The 22,699-nt window shown below is 42.6% G+C and overlaps 1 protein-coding gene across 2 annotated transcripts in view; it reads left to right on the forward strand.

Annotated features, from left to right (window-relative positions):
- Positions 1–13,279, forward strand: part of zmym4.1 (zinc finger MYM-type containing 4, tandem duplicate 1) — a 29,307-nt gene extending 16,028 nt beyond the window's left edge. Inside the window, exons 15-28 of one of the 2 annotated variants that reach the window (XM_024396024.2) lie at positions 655–786; positions 2,024–2,061; positions 2,752–2,887; positions 4,178–4,290; positions 4,523–4,721; positions 5,083–5,142; positions 7,359–7,568; positions 7,936–8,060; positions 8,270–8,447; positions 8,626–8,777; positions 8,877–8,991; positions 9,212–9,469; positions 11,717–11,846; positions 12,023–13,279. In XM_024396024.2, the coding sequence (XP_024251792.1) occupies positions 655–786; positions 2,024–2,061; positions 2,752–2,887; positions 4,178–4,290; positions 4,523–4,721; positions 5,083–5,142; positions 7,359–7,568; positions 7,936–8,060; positions 8,270–8,447; positions 8,626–8,777; positions 8,877–8,991; positions 9,212–9,469; positions 11,717–11,846; positions 12,023–12,257 (2,081 nt within the window). In that variant the 3' untranslated portion in view covers positions 12,258–13,279. The remainder of the gene's footprint in view (positions 1–654; positions 787–2,023; positions 2,062–2,751; positions 2,888–4,177; positions 4,291–4,522; positions 4,722–5,082; positions 5,143–7,358; positions 7,569–7,935; positions 8,061–8,269; positions 8,448–8,625; positions 8,778–8,876; positions 8,992–9,211; positions 9,470–11,716; positions 11,847–12,022) is intronic. The other variant, XM_024396025.2, reaches the window with a different exon arrangement.
- Positions 13,280–22,699: the final 9,420 nt, after the last annotated feature.

Consider the following 22,699-nt stretch of genomic DNA (forward strand, 5'->3'; position numbering starts at 1 on the left):
TCAAGAATGGTGGTGGCTGCATCATGTTATGGGTATGCTTGACAGGATGAAAAGAAATGGGGTGGAGCTAAGCACAGGCAAAATCCTAGAGGATAATCTGCTTTACACCAGACACTGGGAGATGAATTAACCTTCTAGCAGGACAATAACTTACAACACAAAGCCAAATATATACTGGAGTTGCTTACCAAGAAGACAGTGAATGTTCCTGAGTGGCCAAGTTAAAGTTTTGACTTAAATCTGCTTGAAAATGTATAGAAAGACTTGACAATTGCCGTATAGCCATGATCCCCAAGCTTGATAGAAGCTTGAAGAATTTTGAAAAGAATAATGGTCAAATATTCCACAATACAAGTGTGCAAGGCTCTTATGAGACTTACCCAAGAAGAATCACAGCTGTAATCGCTGCCGAAGGTGTTTATACCATGTATTGACTCGGGGAGGTGAATACCTTTCTATCAAGGTTTATTAGTGTTACTTTTGTTTTTCATTATTGAAAAATCTATATTTTTCTTCCCATTTTGAAATGAGTATTTTTGTGTAGCTCGTTGACAAAAAAAAACTGTCCATTTTAATCACGTTTTAATCATTGTGTAATAACTGTAACATTTTTTTCTCACGCGCTCATTCTTTCTCTTCCACTCATCCTTCCAGTGGCCATCTCAATTGCTCAATCCCCCTCCAATACTACCACTGCTACGAGCGTGTCTGATCCCGTCATCGCCAACGTAGTCTCACTAGCCAGCTCCCCCATTGGCCAGCCCAACTACACCACTGCTCTGCAAGGTATACCAGATGTCTGTGTCAGGGGAGAAGCTCCAGGTGGCTTCGGATTTTAAGTACCATGGCAACATACTTGATTCCAACCTCATTTTTAAAAAGCATGTGAAAAAGGTCATTCAGATCACCAAATTCAACCTAGCTAATTTCAGACTTATACGAAGTTTGACTACTGCGGTAGCAAAACTGTACTTCAAATCTATGATACTCCCCTACTTAACATACTGCTTGACTAGTTGGGCCCAAACTTGCTGTACAACATTAAAACCTATTCAGTCTGTCTTCAAACAGGCTCTCAAAGTGCTTGATAGGAAGCCCAATAGCCATCATCACTGTTACATCCTCAGAAAGCATGAGCTCCTGAGTTGGGAAAATCTTGTGCAATACACTGACGCATGTCTTGTATTCAAGATCCTAAATGGCCCGGCTCCCTCTCCACTCAGTATGTTTGTTAAACAGCAAACCCAAACATATGGCAGCAGATCCACAAGGTCTGCCATGAGAGGTGACTGTATAGTTCCCTTAAGGAAAAACACCTTTAGTTAATCCGCTTTCTCTGTGAGAGCTTCCCATGTCTGGAATACACTGCCATCAGACACACATAACTGCACCACATATCACGCTTTCACAAAATGTATGAATACATGGCTAAAGGTCAATCAGATTTGTGATCATAATCCCTAGCTGTGTATTGCTGCTTTCCATGTCTGTAGCTTGTGAGGTGTGGAAACACTTTGTTGCTTTTATGAATTTTGTCTTTCTGCTTTTGGTCCTGTCTGTATGCTACGTCTTGCGTGTGCTCACTGCTCGTCTATATTGTAATTGTTTTTAATAACCTGCCCAGGGACTGCGGTTGAAAATTAGCCGGCTGGCTAAAACCGGCACTTTTACTGAAACGTTGATTAATGTGCACTGTCCCTGTAAAAATCAAAATAAACTCAAACTCAAACATACACACGCAGACTCGGTTAAAGTCGGTTACCAGTTAAATACAATTTACTGTACACACACAAGGTGTTGTACACTATTAAGTCTAACTGGAGAGTGTTCAACCAGTGTGTTCATTCATCAGTAAATGTCTTTGAATAGGGTTGGGTTGTTGCTAATAGCAAAGCCTTTTGACACCCATTAAGGTGCAGGTTAATTACAGATGAAATTAGGTTGATAAATGATCTCATTAGCAGGCCTGCCTGACTGACTGTGGTGTTTTAAAACTAACTCCTGTTCTGTTGCGTCATTACAGGGTCTGTTCCAAGAAGACATGTGAAGTATGTTGGAAATGTGAGTTGTGCATAGGTGTTCTTTTTGCATCAAGAATTGCAACACTGCTGGGGTCTTCACGCTCCACAGTTTCCTGTGTGTATCAATAATTTTTTTATTATAATTTTTATTTGACCTTTTATGTAACTAGGTAAGTTCATTAAGAACAAATTCTTATTTTCAATGACAACCTATGAATAGTGGGTTAACTGCTTTGTTCAGGGGCAGAACAACATTTTTTTTTACCATGGCAGCTCGGGGATTCGATCTTGCAACTTTTCGGTTACTAGTCCAACGCTGTAACCGCTAGGCTACCTGCCCACCACCCAAAGGACATCCAGAAAACTTGACACACTCTTGGGAAGCATTGGACTCAACATGGGCCAGTATCCCTGTGGAAGGCTTTCGACACCTTTGAGTCCATGCCCCGACGAATTGAGGCTGTTCAGAGGGCAAAGTGGGGGGGGTGCAACTCAATATTAGGAAGGTGTTCTTAATGTTTGGTATACCCAGTGTATGTTTGTGTTATGCACATGGTGGCAAATTGGAACTTGCACTTAAGTCGAATTTTCACTTAGGCTGCGTTTACACTGGCAAAAGATCAGAATTTGGTTGACTGTGTAAACTCAGCCTAAGTCCTGCGTTTATGTGAATTTCAAGTGGTATTAGGTTTGTCCCATGGTTACTAACAGTCTCTTCATTATGTGGCAGGCCAGCACACAGACTCAGGCCCCTCGTGCCCCTCCACCCAAGGTTCAGAAGAACAAGGCACTACTCTGTAAACCTATGGTCCAGAACAAGGGCATCATGTGTAAACCCAACTTCACCACCTCAGGGTGCCAGACAGGTACAACACCACACACACACAGCATATATACCACATGCACTATTTTTTTATATATTTGCACTCAAGAAAATACAAAACAATATGAAGGTTTAAAAGGTATCAAAAATAACATGTGCAGGTGAGGTAAAAAAAACAAAAAACGAGGCTTTTAAGGCCCCTCCCCCTTTAAAATGAAAACATGGTGAATTAGGGGATAAAAAACATAACTCAAGTAAAATGGCCTTACTGAAGAGCTCAGTGACTTTCAATGTGGCACCTTTCCAACAAGTCAGTTCGTAAAATTTCTGCCCTGCTAGAGCTGCCCCGGTCAACTGTAAGTGCTGTTGTGAAGTTGAAACATCTAAGAGCATCAACGGCTCAGCCGCGAAGTGGTAGGCCACAAGCTCACAGAACGGGAGTGCTGAAGCGCGTAAAAATTCTGTCCTCGCTTGCCACACTCTCAACCGAGTTCCAAACTGCCTCTGGATGCGACGTTAGCACAAGAACTGTTCGTCGGGAGCTTCATGAAATGGGTTTCCATGGCCGAGCAGCTGACTATGCAATGCTGAGCGTCGGCCGGAGTGGTGTAAAGCTCGCCGCCAATGGACTCTGGAGCAGTGGAAACGCGTTCTCTGGAGTGATGAATCACACTTCACCATCTGGCAGTCCGGGAACGAATCTGGGTTTGGGAGATGCCAGGAGAGAGCTACCTGCCTGAATGCATATTGCCAACTGTAAGGTATGGTGGAAGAGGAATAATGGTCTGGGGTTGTTTTTCATGGTTTCTGGCTAGGCCCCTTTAGTTCCAGTGAAGGAAAATCTTAACACTACAGCATACAATGACATTCTTGACGATTCTGTGCTTCCGGTCTTTGTGGCAACAATTTGGGGAAGGCTTGTTTCAGCATGACAATGCCCCAGTGCACAAAGCGAGGTCCATACAGAAATGGTTTGTTGAGATCGGCGTGGAAGAACTTCACTGGCCTGCACAGAGCCCTGACCTCAACCCCATCGAACACCTTTTGGGATTAATTGGAACGCCGAATGCGAGCCAGGATTAATCGCCCAACAATACCCGACCCCCACTAATACAAGTCCCCGCAGCAATGTTACATCTCGTGGAAAGCCTTCCCAGAGGAGTGGAGGCTGTTGTTGCAGCTAAGGGGGGACCAACTCCACGTTAATGGCCATGATTTAGGAATGAGATGTTTGACGTGTCCACACAGCTTTTGGTCATGTAGTGTACATATTCAAAAGGCGCACACATCTACATTTTGTGTTTCTATTTACCTTGACATTGTTGGTCCACAGATGATAATTTCCCCAAGGTGATCGTAGTGCCTGTCCCAGTACCGGTGTATGTTCCAGTCCCCATGAACCTGTACACCCAGTACGCCCCCCAGCCTGTTGGACTCCCCATACCGGTATGTTGACACCAAACATTACCTAGACTTCACCTCAGTCTGGTACACAGATTTCTCCTCAAATTCTCTCAAACAAGAGCTGTGTGCTCTGGACTCATTTGAAACCAACTAACATTGAATAGCAGTTGGAGGTTGGCTGATACATGCTCTTGCAGAACAGAAGCGCAACATGAATAAAGAATTCCAGCCCTCATAGCCTCCACATCTAACCTTTTATCCGCCCCATTTCCAGCTGCCCGTGCCCATGTTCCTGCCGGTGACTCTGGACAACGCAGAGCGCATCGTGGAGACCATCCAGGACATCAAGGAGAAGATCCCCTCTGACCCGTTTGAGGCAGACCTCATCCTCATGGCCGAGATGGTAGCCGAGGAGGGGAGGGAGAAGTCCCCGCAGCGACCCCCTGAAAGGCCAGCCCCAGCAGTACAAGATGGTAACCAGGGGCGGGAGTCGGGGATTGGGATGAGACCCGGGTCATGTTCATTATGCACCAAATGGAAGAAAACGGACTGCGACATGGAAAGATTACGTGGACTTGCACAACATTTTCTGTCTGTTGCGTGGCCTAATGAACATGAGCCAGTTGGAACTTGTGAGACCTTCTCTATGGCTTCATAGGCCAAGCTACAGCGGTGAATGTGTGTTATAACTGGAGATTCTTGGCGCTTCCACCAAGTCTCTCTTTTAAAAGCAATTCACAGTTGAACGAGAGTCTAAAAAGCTATTGGTATGAATTCCGCATTTTTTTTTCAGGTAATGTATTGGTTCATTGAGCTTATTTTCCCCCTTTTCAGATATGAGAAGTTTTCCTCGCCTCTCTACTATAGATTCTTCTTTTTTAACCCTTATTGTAGGTAAGTTGACTGAGGATATATTCTCCTTTGCAGCAACCACCTAGGGGTGAGGTGAGGGGATGAATGAGCCAATTGAACAGCTAGGGGTGGTCTAGGCTGGGACTTTAAGGACTGTCTAGAACAACCAAACTCTGAGGGACGTGGGAGATGATAGGGAACGCTTTATTTTACAGCCCAGTTTAAGATCGGATTTACCTTGTGTTTACAGTGCATTCGGAAAGTATTCAGACCCCTTCACTTTTTCCACATTTTGTTATGTTACAGCCTTATTCTAAAATATATTAAATTGCCCCCCTCCCCTCAATCTACACACAATATCCCGTAATGACAAGGCAAAAACGGGTGTTTAGAATTTTTTATATCACTTGTAAGTATTCTGACCCTTTACTCGGTACTTTGTTGAAGCACCTTTGGCAGTTATGACAGCCTCGGGTCTTCTTGGGTATGACGCTACAAGCTTGGCACACCTGTATTTGGGGAGTTTTCCCCCATTCTTCTCTGAAGAGCCTCTCAAGCTCTGTCAGGTTGGGTGGGGAGTATCACTGCGCAGCTATTTTCAGGTCTCACTCGATTCTGACTAGTTTCCCAGTCCTTGCCGCTGAAAAACATCCCCACAGCCTGATGCTGCCACCACCATGCTTCATCGTAGGGATGGTATTGGCCAGATTATGAGCAGTGCCTGTTTTCCTCTAGACATACATGCTAGTTTCTTTGGCTTTCAGTCCAAAGAGTTCAATCTTGGTTTCATCAGACAAGAGAATCTAGTTTCTCATGGTCTGAGAGTCCTTTAGGTGGCTTTTGGCAAACTCCAAGCGGACTGCTGTGCCTTTTACTGAGGAGTGGCTGTGCCAGATCTGTACCTTTTGGCTCTGACATGTACTGTCAACTGTGGGACCTTATATAGATAGACAGGTGTGCGCCTTTCCAAATCATGTCCAATCAATTGAATTTACCACAGGTGAACTCCAAGTTGTGGAAACATCTCAAGGATGATCAATGGAAACCTGAGCTCAATTTCGAGTCTCATAGCAAAGGGTCTGAATACTTATGTAAATAAGTTATTTTAATTTTTTTCATACATTGGCACATTTTTGCTTTGTCGTTGTGGGGTATTGTGTGTAGATTCACGAAGGAAAAAAATGTATTTAATCAATTTTAGAATAAGGCTGTAACGTAACAAAATGTGGAAAAAGTGAAGGGGTTTGAATACTTTCCGAATGCACTCTGCTTTTTGATTTTTTAAAAACAAATTAATTAAATGAAAAGCTGAAATGTCTTGCGTTAGTATGTATTCAACCCCTTTGTTATGGTAAGCCTAAATAAGTTCAGGAGTAAATATCTGCAATACAAGTCACATAATAAGTTGCAAGGACTCACACTGTGTGCAATAATAGTTTTTAACATGATGATTACTTCATATCTGTACCCCACACATTTATCTTTAAGGTCCCTTAGTCGAACAGTGAATTTCAAACACACATTCAACCACAAAGACCAGGGAGGTTTTCCAATGCCTAGCAAAGAATGGCACCTATTGATAGGCACCTATTGGTACAAAAAAACATTTGAATATCCCTTTGTGCATGGTGATGTTATTAATTACACTTTGGATAGGGTATCAATACACCCAGTCACTACAAAGATACAGGCGTCCTTCCTAACTCAGTTGCCGGAGAGGAAGGAAACCACTCAAGGATTTCACCATCAGGCCAGAGTTTAATGTCTGTGATAGGAGAAACCTGAGGATTGATCTACAAGATTGTAGTTCTCAGTACAACCAATTTGACTGAGCTTGAAAAATTTTGAAAGTAACAATGGGCATAGAATTACCCAGAAAGACTCATCTCTGCCAATGGTGTTTCTAACATGCATTGACTCAAGGGGTTGAATACTTACAGTATCTAATCAAGATATAGTGTTTCATTTTTTAATGTTTATTATTTCTAATGCTAATTTGTCTTCCACTTTGACATTAGAGTATTTATGTGTAGTTTTTTTTTTTTTACAATTAAATCCATTTTAATCACACTTTGAAACAACGTGTAAAAAGTCAAGGGGTGTGAATACTTTCTGAAGGCACTGTAACATAGTATTAACAGAAACTATTTTAACAAGTAGTTCTTACTAAACTGTCAAGTAAATAACGGGTTACCAATGAATATGTTGAGAGCTGTCCCATAACTTGAATGCTTTTGTGTTTTCTCTTCGGGGACCAGACCAGGGAAGCACTTACAGTGGAGACCTGGACACAGAAGAATTGAGTAACTTCCTCACCTCTTGGCACGACGAGCCACCTCCCACCCCCGGCGTCTCCTCGCGCCACAGTCGACCCTATGCCCACGAGACACTCCGACCCATCATGGACATCCACACCCCCATCACACCCCCACCCCCAATCATGGACATAGAGGCTGACTTCCCTGTCGGTGAGTGATGCTGGAATTTTCCACCTTCTCAGGGATTCCTGATTTTGATCATTGGGCGGGGGCGTTTGTCGTGCCCTCTTCACGACTGTCTTGGTGTGTTTGGACCATGATAGTTTGTTGGTAATGTGGACACCAAGGAACTTGAAACTACTTATACCTTGGTTGAAGACTCTCAATCTCTGATGAGGGTAATTATATGGTCAAAACATATTGACTTTATAGTGAATGGCTTCTAGCTCTATATATCTTTCAACTGCCTTGTTATAGTTTAACCATGTAACAACCCTTCTTTGATACTACACACTGCAATTCTTCTGGCCTCATTCTCATTGTAGTCTGTTGTCAAATATCTCTATCGTTTTGCCAGAAACCCTGGAGCTGATGGCCCATTGGAGGGATCAGGAGAGGGATAGAAGTCCCAGTCCTCCACCTTCTCCTCCACGACGAAGAGCCAGAAGGAAAGCTCGGGATGGCTTGCCACAGAAGAAAAAGGTACGAGCCCAAAAAATACATCTAAATGAGACCCCTTTCAAAGATCGCCTTGTGCAATTTTAATTTCCATATTTTGACTCCCAGCAGTGCGCCTTTTTTAATTTTCCTCATTCTTTGTAAATCTGGGTAACACTTTACTTGACACTGGGCTTCAAGTTAAGTGTTACCTAATTCAGTGTGTGTTTGTGACTACCCTGTTGACCCCACAGAGGCGTAAGTCGAAAGCAGCAGAGACTGTGTCAGTGGTGGCGTCACTGGGTGAGGCGCAGAGTGACGTGGTGCCCGGCGAGCCCCCTAAACTGCAGCACATGTACGGGGTGGACGCCTGGAAGAGATGGGTCCAGTGGAGCAAGACCCAGCCTGACCTGGAGAAGCCTCGATTTGGCTGTGGGTCTGCTCACTGATACACTTGACTATTATGAAAATCCTGATATCACACATTTGTTGCTTTGCTTCTTCATTTACTGCCTCTATAGAATTCAACCTATCTCTTAATTGCCTGTGGGACTCATTTAACTTAGTAGACTAAATAAGTTAATCTTGAGGTTCTGTTTCCCCGTTACAGCGCGACCAATGGAGATAAAAGAGGATGTTTTAAAGTGCACTACAGCAGAGCTGGGCTACGGTCTCTGTCGGTTTATTTGTGAAGTCAAACGACCCAACAGAGAGTCCTACAGCCAGGACAGTCTGTTCTATCTCTGCCTCGGCATCCAGCAGGTAGAACACACACATTTTACACAGACATACACACAAAAAACTCACTTCTGATGATATCATTCGGTTAAATGTCATATATAATGGCCCCTCTTTCTGCAGTACTTATTTCAGAATGGGCGCATGGAGAACATATTCACTGATCTCTTCTATGGCAAGTTCACCCTGGAGATCACCAAGCTGCTGAAAGGCTTCAAACCTACCATAACGGCCAGTGGTAAGACTGCACATACACACACTCGTACGCCCAGTGGGGAAAATAAAGTTTATAACAAAAAAAATGGTATTAAGGCCTTTGCTTTGACTTCTTATTCCATATCTCGCTCCTCCATCTTAACTCCCACTCTCTTCCTTTCTGTTCAGGTATAGTAGGTAGGTTGATGGTGTTGGGGTTGTGTTATTAGCTTGTTTGAATCTCTCCCCTCCCTCCCTCCCAGGCTACCTGCACTCGCGGGTGGAGGAGGAGTACCTGTGGGACTGTAAACAGCTGGGGGCCTACTCTCCCATCGTGCTGCTCAACACGCTGCTCTTCTTCTGCACCAAGTTCTTCCAGTTCAAGACGGTGGCCCAGCACCGCCAGCTCTCCTTCGCCCACGTTATGCGCTGCACCAAGTCCATCCACGACAACACCAAGTCCAACTTCCTGCGCTTCTACCCGCCCATCCCCAAGAAAGACCTAGCTACTGAGACAGCAGGTGCTTTGTCTTTTTGTTGTCTCCTTCACTCACCTCTCTACCCTTTGCTCTTGTCTTGTTCATGTGTCTTTTGTGCTTTCTGATACTGTGTTTTGCATATGTTTCTGCTCCGATAAAACATTGCAGGTTTTTAATTATTTTTCCATGAGACTGGAAAATAATGGACTAGCTTCGGCGAGGCCTCAAGCTGCTTGGGAGTCCTCCCGGAGAGTAGGAAGCCGGACGTGATGTGGTGAGATTAAGATGCTGGGCGACAAGTCCTCCATTACCGAGTACACTACTCGTCAATGTTCAATCATTAATGAACAAACTTGGCCAACTCAGAGCAAGGATCTCCTTCCAGAGAGACATCAGATTCTGCAACATACTTTTGAGACTTGGCTTTCCTCTGACAACCAGCGGGTTTTATAGTTTTTTTTTGAGCGGATAGGAAGCAGCCTCTCTCTGGCAAGCGCAAAGGTGGTGGGCAATGCTTTATGACTAACAGCCTATTGTGCGACGGAGGAAATGTACAGGAACTTGCAAGCCTCTGATGTCCACTATCCTCCCTGTGCCCAAGAACGGGAAAGGAACTGAATGACTACTGACCAGTAGCACTCACTTCCGTCATCATGAAATGCTTTGAGAGTCTAGTCAAAGACCATATCACCTCCTCCACACTGATTCTCAACACAGGGGGCTCACAAGGGTGTGTGCTCAGTCCCCTCTATTCGCGGTATACCCACGACTGTGTGGCCTCGCACAGTTTCAACTTGATCATCAAGTTCGCTGACGACACAACAGTAGTAGGCCTGATTACCAACAACAACGAGACAGCCTACAGGGAGGAGGTAGGCACTGACGGCGTGGTGCCAAGTAAACAATCTCTCCCACAACATCAGCGAAAAACAAAGGAGTTGATTGTGGACTTCACTAGGACAATCCCTACGGTGAAGCATGGTGGTGGCAGCGTCATGCTGTGGGGATGTTTTTCAGCGGCAGGGACTTGGAGACCAGTCAGGATCGAGTTCCTTGATGAAAACCTGCTCAGGACCTCAGACTGGGGTGAATGTTCACCCTCCAATAGGACAACAACCCCAAACACATAGTCAAGACAACGCAGGAGTGACTTCGGAACAAGTCTGAAGCCAGAGCCTGGATTTGAACCCGATCGAACATCTCTGGAGACACCTGAAAAAAGCTGTGCGGCGACGCTCCCCATCCAACCTGACAGAGCTTGGGAGGATCTGCAGAAAATGGGAGAAACTCCCCAAATACAGGTGTGCCAAGCTTGTAGCGTCATACCCAAGAAGACTTGAGGCTGTAATTGCTGCCAAAAGTCTTTCAACAAAGTACTGATGAGTCTGCATAACTGTAAATGTGATATTTCCTTTTTTATGGGTTATTGTGTGTAGATCGATGAGGGGGGGAAACTATTTAATCCATTTTAGAATAAGGCTGTAACGTAACAAAATGTGGAGGAAGTCAAGGGGTCTGAATACTTTCTGTATTCAGACCCCTTGAATACTGTAATCTCTGCCAAAGGTGCTTCAACAAAGTACTGAGTAGAAGGCCTGAATACTTATGTAAATGTGATATTCAAAGTTTTAAAAAATATATATATTTGCTCAAATTGATAACTGTTTTTGCTTTGTCATTATGGGTTATTGTGCATAGATTGATGAGGGGGGGAAACTATAATCAATTTTAGAATAAGGCTGTAACGTAACAATGTGGAAATGGTCAAGGGGTCTGAATATTTCCAAATGCAGTTTTTTTTTTTTTTTTTTTTTTTTTTTCTCTCACTTGGTCCCCATGCCCCCTCAATGGTCATGGTGCTCCCCCTATGGTAAATCCCTCCCCACCTCCTAAAGTCTTTACTCTGCCTCCACCCAATGGACATTTATGTCTTCATTACTGCTACAGTTTATGTATATAGTGCTATTTCTATTTTTTTTTATTTTTTTTCATTTTTTCACTTGGTCCTATATGTTGGAGCTCCCAGCCTAAGATGTTCATTGTGCCCTGCAATCACACCTGCAACCCTGTACATGACTATTAAACACCATCTCTGAGTGTTGCCTTCAAGGTTTCTTCCTAATTAGGGAGTTCTTCCCTTGCCACTGTTGCCTTGGCTAACTCTTCAGGGGATTTGTGTGTGGGTTGCTGTTTTTAACTAGTGCATTTGTAAAAAAGTATGACACAGATCAAATTTGATTCGTATGTAATCATGGACCTGTGTGTGTGTGTGTGTGTGTGTGTGTGTAGCGGATGTAGATGGTGTGGCAGCGAAGAGGAAGAGGGATGACGAGGAGAAGGAGGTGCTGGAGATGATGGAGAACAGTGAGAATCCCCTCCGCTGTCCTGTCCGATTGTACGAGTTCTACCTTTCCAAGTGGTGAGTGACACACACCATCTCCCCATGCTGCAGGCCATGTTGCAGGCCAATCTAACATTTAGTAGTGTAACCAGAAATTATTCTTCTTGACATTGCTTTTCAAAACTCTTCCCTCATATCACTGAAAACGAGCCCTCTCTAACACGGAGCTCTCCTCACCCTCTTCCCTCCTCCAGCTCGGACTCGGTAAAGCAGCGCACCAACGTGTTCTTCCTGCTCCCGGAGCGCTCGTGCGTCCCCAACAGCCCCATGTGGTTCTCCTCCCAGGGCCTGGACGACCACACCTTGGACACCATGCTGACACGCATCCTCACCGTCAGGGAGATTCATCTGGGAGACCCCCAGAGGAACAAGCCCCAGTCCAAGGACCCTGAGTGGGTCCCCGACCAACACGACGACAACTCGGATTGACCATGAGGACTGGTACACACACACACGCGTACAGTTATAAGCTTTTGTTTACACACAAACACTACGTGTTGATCCGTAAGGACTCCTAGGATCCACCTTCAGCCGTGTGTGAAGAGGAGTGGGTTCACACAGTTCTAGACTGAGACGGTGTCATGTACACACATTGTGTAGGAGATGTGTGTACATGCAAATTATAAACAGATGCTCAACTGCTCAATGGAGCCACTGTTCATGCTGTCTGGTCACTACAAGGCAAATGGACGGGAAAAAGTAGGAGGAATCACTTTAAGAACTGCTATACTGCCTTTGTCAGCATTATTGTGGTCGTAGAGAAAAACAAGTCCGGTTAACAAGCTATTTTCAAGTTCTTTAACGTCACCATAGGAGAGAGACGATGCTCTCCAGCCCTCTTCAACATGGACTCCGATTGGGAGAATGGTCAAAAGCTTAAAAGCTTTTAAGAATTTGGGATCCCATATCTGACCAGGTCCTGTACTGCTGAATTCAATATTCCCTGTCTTTCTTTATTGGGTCACTGCAGAAATTACAATGGATTGAAATGAATGCCAGTGATTGCAATGTCATTCAGCCATGTCAGCGAAGTTGTTTGAGATTTTGTGTGTTAAAGGGATTAGCCTCGTTGTTTTGGGAATGAGATGATAATGTACGAACAACGAGTGATAAAACTTGCTATCAGTGGTGTTGTCCATTGCCTACTAAAATTGATGGCTGGCAGACATTCCTTGAATTGACTGTTATATTGAGTCATTTCAACTTGTTAAAATGCTTGATGTCAGTGCCCCTACACGCATGTATAATGTTGAAGGAAAGAAATGTCATTCTGTGTTTCCTTATGTAGAACACTTGTGATGTCAGGAAAGAGGACGTAGAATCGTTTGTTCATTTGGAAAGACAAGCATTTACCTTGCAAGTGCTCCCCATACTAGTTCAAAATTGCATTGATTTTGTTCTGAGAAACTTTTTTTTAATCAAATATTTTTAAATAAATACTGAAAAACAAATGTTTAACTTTGGAAGCTTTATTAATGCAGAGAATTGTTTGGTTTAAATTTGTATTATTTAGTCATGAACCCAATCTAAGAAGCATGCTCAAAGTGAAGATCTCTGATTACATTTTGTCAGTCAGTTTTAGAAAGCAATTAGAATGACAACATAGCGAAGCAGTATTACAGATGAACTTCAGTCATCAGCTCACAAACGCCTTAACTACTCATTCATCAATGCTAGCAAATGTGATACTTGAAATGTGCTATTTGAAATAGATTTAAACTAATATTCTGACTTTTTTTATTTGGAACTAGAGGTGTTGTCCACCCAAAGTTCTATACTATTAGTTAGACACAGTAGAATACCCTTAAATTAATATTGTAGAAAATCTATAATTTTGCTTACAACTTGGGAATTTAATAGGAATGGAATTGCTCTAGATGCAATTCATTACATTGTCAGTTAAGAGTCAAAGCTACCTGCTCCTCTGGGCTGTCTAATGATCAGGTGTGTTCCCCCATGACAGTCATCCCGACTCTCAGTCCAGGTCAGTGTGTTACTAGATAAGCAATACTTTCCCCCATAATGCAGTGCGTTCAGAATGTATTCACACCCCTTTACTTTATCCACATTTTGTGTTCCAGCCTGAATTTCAAATGGATTAAATGTAGATTGTGCCACACGCAATACCCCATAATGTCAAAGTGGGATTTTGTTTGTAGAACAATACAAAATGTCAAGCTGAAATGTCTTTAGTCAAGTATTCAACCCCTTTGTTATGGCAGGTCGAAAAATATGCTTAACAAATCGCATTAAGTTGCATGGACTCATCCCGTGTTCAATAATAGTGTTTAACATGATTTTGAAATAATTACCTCCTCTCTGTACTCCACACACAATTATCTGTAAGGTCTTTCAATTGAGTAGTGAATGTCAAGCACAGATTCAATCACAAAGACCAGGGAGGTTTTTCAATGCCTCGCAAAGAAGGGCACCGATTTGGTTTAAAAACAAACAACAACAAATAATGTAAAAAGCAGATGCTGAATATCCCTTTGAGCATGGTGAAGTTATTAATTAGGCTTTGGTCACTACAGAGAGATTCCTAACAGTAGCCGGAGAGGAAGGAAACTGCTCAGGGATTTCACCACAAGGCCAATGGTGATTTAAAAAAGGTTTACAAAGCATAATGGTGATACTGAGAATGGATCAACATCAGTTACTCCACAATACTAACTTAAATGACAGCAGTAGGAATACAAGGATATAACAGCTATAGAAAACACAGGCATGTCTACGGGGAAGGTGTTGGTGTATATATTCAGAGTCATATTCCTGTAAAGCTCAAAGGATCTACATGACCAGTGAAGTGGAAGTGCTGTGGTTGCAGGTTCCCCTGCCTCATCTGAAGCCTTTTATGCGTGCTGCTGTAGGCCACAAAGTGCAAACTCCGTATCTGGAGAATGTGTGATTTTTAAAGGCCTCTGATACTAACACGTATTTTCTTGGTGACCTGAACATTGACTGGTTATCTAGTTATCTTCCTCTCAAGTGGAAGCTTCATACTGGGACGAATGCCTCTGACATGACCCAGGTTATCGCTCAACCAATTAGTGTATGCAAAGTGTTGTATCTGTGACATCAACTTGTATTGAACAGAACCTTTACTAATGATGCAGAGCTTTTCTCCAAAGCAATGTCCGTTCCCATTGGCTGTGGTGACCATAACACTGTGGCGATAACAAGTAAAGCCAAAGTTCCAAATGCAGGGCCTAAAGTGATGAGATCATATAAATGTTGTTGAAGATGTAAAACATTTGGTGTGTATGAGGAGGAGGATCCAGATGCGGCGCTTTGAGTATTTGTAAAATGATTCTTGCCGGTTGTCGACAAGCATGCACCTGTTAAGAAACTGGGAACTGTTAGTGCCCCTCGGATCGATGATGAATTAAAACATTTTTATGGTGCAAAAAAAAGTTGCGAACAAGTCGGGCTGCTCAGCTGATTGGGTGATGCTCTAAATGGAGAAATTGTGACTGAACTTCAAAAGTTATATTACCAAAATAAGATAAATGACAAACAATGAAAAGAGATTTGAGCACCTTAAATTATATTATGGGCAGAAAACCTGATTTAATCTCCATTGTTCATTGAAGTTGATGGGCCATTTATAACAAACCTTTGGCTATATCAAATAATTTCAATGACTATTTCACTGGTAAAGTGGACAAACTGAAGAGAATTTTAAAACATTGAACAGTGAGCTATTTATTTGTGTATTGAAGATCTAATAATGACCGAAGTATTGCTGTTTTGATTTTGGTCAAGTTTGTGTGGAAGAGGTGGGGAAACTATTGTTATCCATCAATAATGATAACCCACCAGGTATAGACAACCTAGATGGAAGACTATTGAGAATGGTAGCAGACTGTATTAACCACCCCTGTTTGGATGTCTTTACCCAAAGCCTAAAGGAGCTGAAGTAATTCCACTACCTAAAAATAGTAAAGCACCAGTTACAAGTCCCAGGTTTGGGGCTGGTGTAGCAGATAATACACAGCTCAAAAAAATAAAGGGAACACTTAAACAACACAATGTAACTCCAAGTCAATCACACTTCTGTGAAATCAAACTGTCCACTTAGGAAGCAACACTGATTGACAATAAATTTCACATGCTGTTGTGCAAATGGAATAGACAACAGGTGGAAATTATAGGCAAATAGCAAGACACCCCCAATAAAGGAGTGGTTCTGCAGGTGGTGACCACAGACCACTTCTCAGTTCCTATGCTTCCTGGCTGATGTTTTGGTCACTTTTGAATGCTGGCGGTGCTTTCATTCTAGTGGTAGCATGAGATGGAGTCTACAACCCACACAAGTGGCTCCGGTAGTGCAGCTCATCCAGGATGGCACATCAATGCGAGATGTGGCAAGAAGGTTTGCTGTGTCTTTCGGCGTAGTGTCCAGAGCATGGAGGCGCTACCAGGAGACAGGCCAGTACATCAGGAGACGTGGAGGAGGCCGTAGGAGGGCAACAACCCAGTAGCAGGACCGCTACCTCCGCCTTTGTGCAAGGAGGAGCACTGCCAGAGCCCTGCAAAATGACGTCCAGCAGGCCACAAATGTGCATGTGTCTGCTCAAACGGTCAGAAACAGACTCCATGAGGGTGTAATGAGGGCCCGACGTCCACAGGTGGGGGTTGTGCTTACAGCCCAACACCGTGCAGGATGTTTGGCATTTGCCAGAGAACACCAAGATTGGCAAATTCGCCACTGGCGCCCTGTGCTCTTCACAGATGAAAGCAGGTTCACACTGAGCACGTGTGACAGACAGGACAGAGTCTGGAGACTCCGTGGAGAACGTTCTGCTGCCTGCAACATCCTCCAGCATGACCGGTTTGGCGGTGGGTCAGTCATGGTGTGGGGTGGCATTTCTTTGGGGGGCCGCACAGCCCTCCATGTGCTCGCCAGAGGTAGCCCGACTGCCATTAGGTACCGAGATGAGATCCTCAGACCCCTTGTGAGACCATATGCTGGTGCGGTTGGCCCTGGATTCCTCCTAATGCAAGACAATGCTAGACCTCATGTGGCTGGTGTGTCAGCAGTTCCTGCAAGAGGAAGGCATTGATGCTATGGACTGGCCCGCCCGTTCCCCAGACCTGAATCCAATTGAACACATCTAGGACATCATGTCTCGCTCCATCCACCAACGCCACGTTGCACCACAGACTGTCCAGGAGTTGGCGGATGCTTTAGTCCAGGTCTGGGAGGAGATCCCTCAGGAGACCATCCGCCACCTCATCAGGAGCATGCCCAGGCGTTGTAGGGAGGTCATACAGGCACGTGGAGGCCACACACACTACTGACCCTCATTTTGACTTGTTTTAAGGACATTGCATCAAAGTTGGATCAGCCTGTAGTGTGGTTTTCCACTTTAATTTTGTGTGACTCCAAATCCAGACCTCCATGGGTTGATAAATTTGATTTCCATTGATAATGTGTGATTTCGTTGTCAGCACATTCAACTATGTAAAGAAAAAAGTATTTAATAAGAATATTTCATTCATTCAGATCTAGGATGTGTTATTTTAGTGTTCCCTTTATTTTTTTGAGCAGTGTAGTTCCTGTAACACAGGATAAATGATGGAAACGGGAGAACGTGGCTTCTCTTTCAAAGGTCCTCTAAATTATGAGAACACACAGGTGCAGGATCGCATATAGTCCCAGTGTGACACGAACGTCTCACTGCCCCCTACTGGCCAACAGTATAAATGCATGCAGTGGCTGACCTTTGTAGGACTGATATTTCAGTAAAAGCGTTCTTCCCCAATACAAAGAAACTAATAAATGAACACATGACCATACATTTTGTGTGCATCACAAAACCTTTCCTGGCTCAAACAGCCGACCAATCTGACTCAGGATTGTGAATAGTTATGTAAGTTAGATTTCTGAATTGAATTTTCTATAAATATGCTAAGATTTCTAAAAAACATGTTTTCACTTTGTCATTATGGGGTATTGGGTGAGAAAAAGTCAAGGGATAAGAATAGCTTCTGAAGGCACCATAGGTGAAGAAAAGAGTGGTTCTTCAAGATGTTAGGCATTACTGTGAATGAGTTAACTTTGAAGCTGTGAGTCAACTCTCAACATATTGAATTTCCTACCCTTTTCAATATTCTTGATACATCACCAGAAGGGTACTATAAAGGTTTCAGTCATCTCTAGTTTGTTGTCCCGGAACTAATGTAGGTAATATTTACAAAAGCTGAACAAACTTAATTAATAAAATGGATTCCAGATGTTTAGATATTGGAGGCACACAACCTTCTTGTTTTCAAACTTTAGGTCTAGAAACACTGAAAAGCAGAAAAACATGTGTACAAAACACAATCCACATGGTGTGCTAAAAAGAGACATTGTGTGAATGGAAGATATGAGTTTTTGATTTGGTTTGTGTTACACCATAATATTTCAAATATATATGAAAATTGTAATGTATGTAGAAAATGAGCAGTAATCTCCTGTACTCCACTCACCAATACAGTTTCTACTCATCGACGCTAGGTAAAAATATTTTAAATAGTTGTGTTCGGAGCAAAATTCAAGATACTGTTTCATGCACTTAAGAGTGTCTCATATTATCACAATTGACAACAACTAAACTTGGTCTTTACTGCCCCATTCTGGCACGGTCTTCAGCATTGGGAATTTCTACATTTTCTCCTGGCCGGTTATCAGGCTCATTGCCATACCAGAAGCTAGGGTAGAAAGATGGTAACACATACATAAATAACAATTTGGGGTAACAAACCCTCACGATTTCCCCAGTATTTGTGTGTCCTGTCAGTCATGGAAAACACATCACAATATACACTACCGTTCAAAAGTTTGGGGTCACTTAGAAATGTCCTTGTTTTTGAACTAAAATATTTTTTTAAATGGTCTATTTAAAATAACTTAAAATTGATCAGAAATACAGTGTAGACATTGTTAATGTTGTAAATGACTATTGTAGCTGGAAACGGCTGATTTTTAATGGAATATCTACATAGGTGTACAGAGGCCCATTAACAGCAACCACCACTCCACATTGTGTTAGCTAATCCAAGTTTATCATTTTAAAAGGCTTATTGATCATCAGATAACCCTTTTGCAATTATGTTAGCACAGCTGAAAACTGTTGATTAAAGAAGCAATAAAACTGTCCTTCTTTAGACTAGTTGAGTATCTGGAGCATCAGCATTTGTGGGTTCGATTACAGGCTCAGAATGGCAAGAAACACAACTTTCTTCTAAAACTCGTCAGTCTATTTCTTGTTCTGAGAAATGAAGGCTACTCAATGCCAGAAATTGACAAGATACTGAAGATCTCGTACAACGCTGTGTACTACTCCCTTCACAGAACAGCGCAAACTGTCTCTAACCAGAATAGAAAGAGGAGTGGGAGGCCCCGGTGCACAACTGAGCAAGAGGACAAGTACATTAGAGTGTCTATTTTGAGAAACAGACGCCTCACAAGTCCTCAACTGGCAGCTTCAGTAAATCGTACCCGCAAAACACCAGTCTCAATGTCAACAGTGAAGAGGCGACTCCAGGATGCTGGCCTTCTAGGGAGAGTTGCAAAGAAAAAGCCATTTCTCAGACTGGCCAATAAAAAGAAAAGATTAAGATGGGCAAAATAACACAGACACTGGACAGAGAAAGATTGGGAACAAGTGTTATGGACAGACAAATCTAAGTTTGAGGTGTTCAGATCACAAAGAAGGACATTTGTGAGACATAGAAAAAATGAAAAGATGCTAGAGGAGTACTTGACACCATCTGTCAAGCATGGCGGAGGCAATGTGATGGTCTGGGGGTGCTTTGGTGGTGGTAAAGTGGGAGATTTGTACAGGGTAAAAGGGATCTTGAATAAGGAAGGCTATCACTCCATTTTGCAACGCCATGCCATACCCTGTGGACGGCGCTTAACTGGAGCCAATTTCCTCCTACAACAGGACAATGACACAAAGCAGAGCGCTGATGGAGTGGCCAGCACAGTCACCGGATCTCAACCCTATTGAAATGTTGTGGGAGTAGCTTGACCGTATGGTACGTAAGAAGTGCCCAGCAAGCCAATCCAACAATCCAATGGGAGGTGCATCAGGAAGCATGGGGTGAAATCTCTTCAGATTACCTCAACAAATTGACAAGTAGAATGCCAAAGGTCTGCAAGGCTGTAGTTGCTGCAAATGGATGATTCTTTGCCGAAAGCAAAGTTTGAAGGACACAATTATGATTTCAAACCTTGTCAACGTCTTGACTATATGTCCTATTCATTTTGCCCCTCATTTCATATATGTTTTCATGGAAAACAAGGACATTTCTAAGTGACCCCAAACTTTTGAACGGTAGTGTACATGGCAGCAATATTTAACTGAATGATCATGCTTTACCTATAGTGAGTTGTGATTTGAAGCAAATGCATTACTATTTGAATGACAAAATATCTGACCTTTTCGTCTAGAAGTGGGTTGTCCACCCACAACCATGTTTTCTCTTGTTGTGCATCCGTTAGCCCAATCCAGAACTCAATGTCATTGTTAAGGATCTTTTTTTTTTTTTTAAGAACTTTCATCTCAAAAGGTCTTTACCAGAAAGTTTAACTGAAAATGAATATTAGAGTGCTGCTCTGGGTTAACACAGTCATCTAAGGCCTTAGTAAAAGGTGATTGTAGATGTACTTTATCATAATGTCATTGAATAGTAATACTGTTGGCTGTCTATGACGACCAGGAGTCCCCCCCATGGAAATACACATATCCCGACAGATTCCAGGTCAGTTAATCAGTGGAGAAGTAATAGCACATTTCCCCCCCCCCATGTTGCTCCCAGCCTTTGGCACATAGACTGGTATTCCCTGTGGAGGAAAGGAACAAAAATAACCCTAATGCCATTCAGTGTCCCACATCTATCATATGTCTACAGTCCCATTCCAAAAACAGAGTATTTATGTAATTATATACCATAGTATATGAACAGGGAAAATGTTACTGTCTTTCATGTTACTGACAGCATATGTTACTGTCTTTCATGTTACTGACAGCATATGTTACTGTCTTTCATGTTACTGACAGCATATGTTACTGTCTTTCATGTTACTGACAGCATATGTTACTGTCTTTCATGTTACTGACAGCATATGTTACTGTCTTTCATGTTACTGACAGCATATGTTACTGTCTTTCATGTTACTGACAGCATATGTTACTGTCTTTCATGTTACTGACAGCATATGTTACTGTCTTTCATGTTACTGACAGCATATGTTACTGTCTTTCATGTTACTGACAGCATATGTTACTGTCTTTCATGTTACTGACAGCATATGTTACTGTCTTTCATGTTACTGACAGCATATGTTACTGTCTTTCATGTTACTGACAGCATAGATTCATATATTGACCTGAGACATTTTCACAACTGCCATTATGAATATAAACATGTTGATTTACTATCCATATATATTTCACCTGCCTATATAGGAATAAGGAGTGACTAAAGCTTAAACCTAACATTTCACCCTATAAAACCATTGATTTCTGTGTATTTCTTGTTCTATTTTGTATCCTGGAAATGTACATTTGATATGAATTAAATTCTAGAAATGTAAAACACATGCCTATTTAACGTTTAAATCTTTTAGGTATTACTTTTAGGTATTACTGAATAGTGTGCCACCATTTGGGACATTTCTGCATAGTAGAATCTACTCACCTGTGGTTGTGGGGCAAGTGGGTGGAATTCTCTGCTCAATCAATTCTTGATTTAACCAATTTTTTTAAAACTAAGAATGAATCAAAAAGCTAGTCACATGACTACCACTTCTCTCTTCTTGTTGAATCATGAAATCCATAATTTACTCAGAAATGTAATGGTAAAGGCCATAACATAATCATCAGTACAAAACCAAAGATATTGATCTGTTTTAAGCAGTCAATCACATGTCATCTTGAAGAAAATACACTTTTATACTAATATCACCAATCTGAGGTCAAATGGACGTGTAATTCCACTACATTTTCTGGGGTGAAAATGCAGGTTTGTGTAGGTTATTAACAGTAACTGTCCACATTATGAAAATTATCAGAATATACAATTTACTATGGCAAAATATTTCAACATGTCCATTTAAGATGATAGTATACACTATATATACAAAAGTATGTGGGCACCCGGTCAAATTAGTGGATTTGGCTATTTCAGCCACACCCGTTGCTGACAGGTGTATAAAATCATGTAATCTCCATAGACAGACATTGGCCTTACTGAAGAGCTCAGTGACTTTCAACATGGCACCACCTTTTCAACAAGTCAGTTAGTCAAATTTCTGCCCTGCTATAGCTGCCCCGGTCAACAGAAAAGTCTAGGAGCAACAATGGCTCAGCCTTTAAGTGGTAGGCCACACAAGCTCACAGAACGGGAGCTTGTGTCCTCCGTTGCAACACTCACTACCGAGTTCCAAGCTGCCTCTGGAAGCAACGTCACAAGAACTATTTATCGGGTGCTTTATGAAATGGGTTTGCATGGCCGAGTCGCCGCACACAAGCCTAAGATCACCATTCACAATGCCAAGTGTCGGCTGGAGTGGTGTAAAGCTCACCGCCATTGAGCAGTGGAAATGCATTCAATGGAGTGATGAATCAAGCTTCAAAATCTGGCAGTCTGACAGACAAATCTGGTTTTGGCCGATGCCAGGAGAACTCTACCTGCCCCAATGCACAGAGCCAACTGTGAAGTTTGGTGGAGGAGTAATAATGGTCTGGGGCTGTTTCATGGTTCGGGCTAGGCCCCTAGTTTCAGTGAAGGGAAATCTTAACTCTACAGCATACAATGTGCGTCCAACTTTGTGGCAACAGTTTGAAGGCTTTTTCCTGTTTCATCATGCGCAA

The sequence above is a fragment of the Oncorhynchus tshawytscha genome, linkage group LG31, assembly GCF_018296145.1.
Source record: "Oncorhynchus tshawytscha isolate Ot180627B linkage group LG31, Otsh_v2.0, whole genome shotgun sequence".
NCBI lineage: Eukaryota > Metazoa > Chordata > Actinopteri > Salmoniformes > Salmonidae > Oncorhynchus > Oncorhynchus tshawytscha.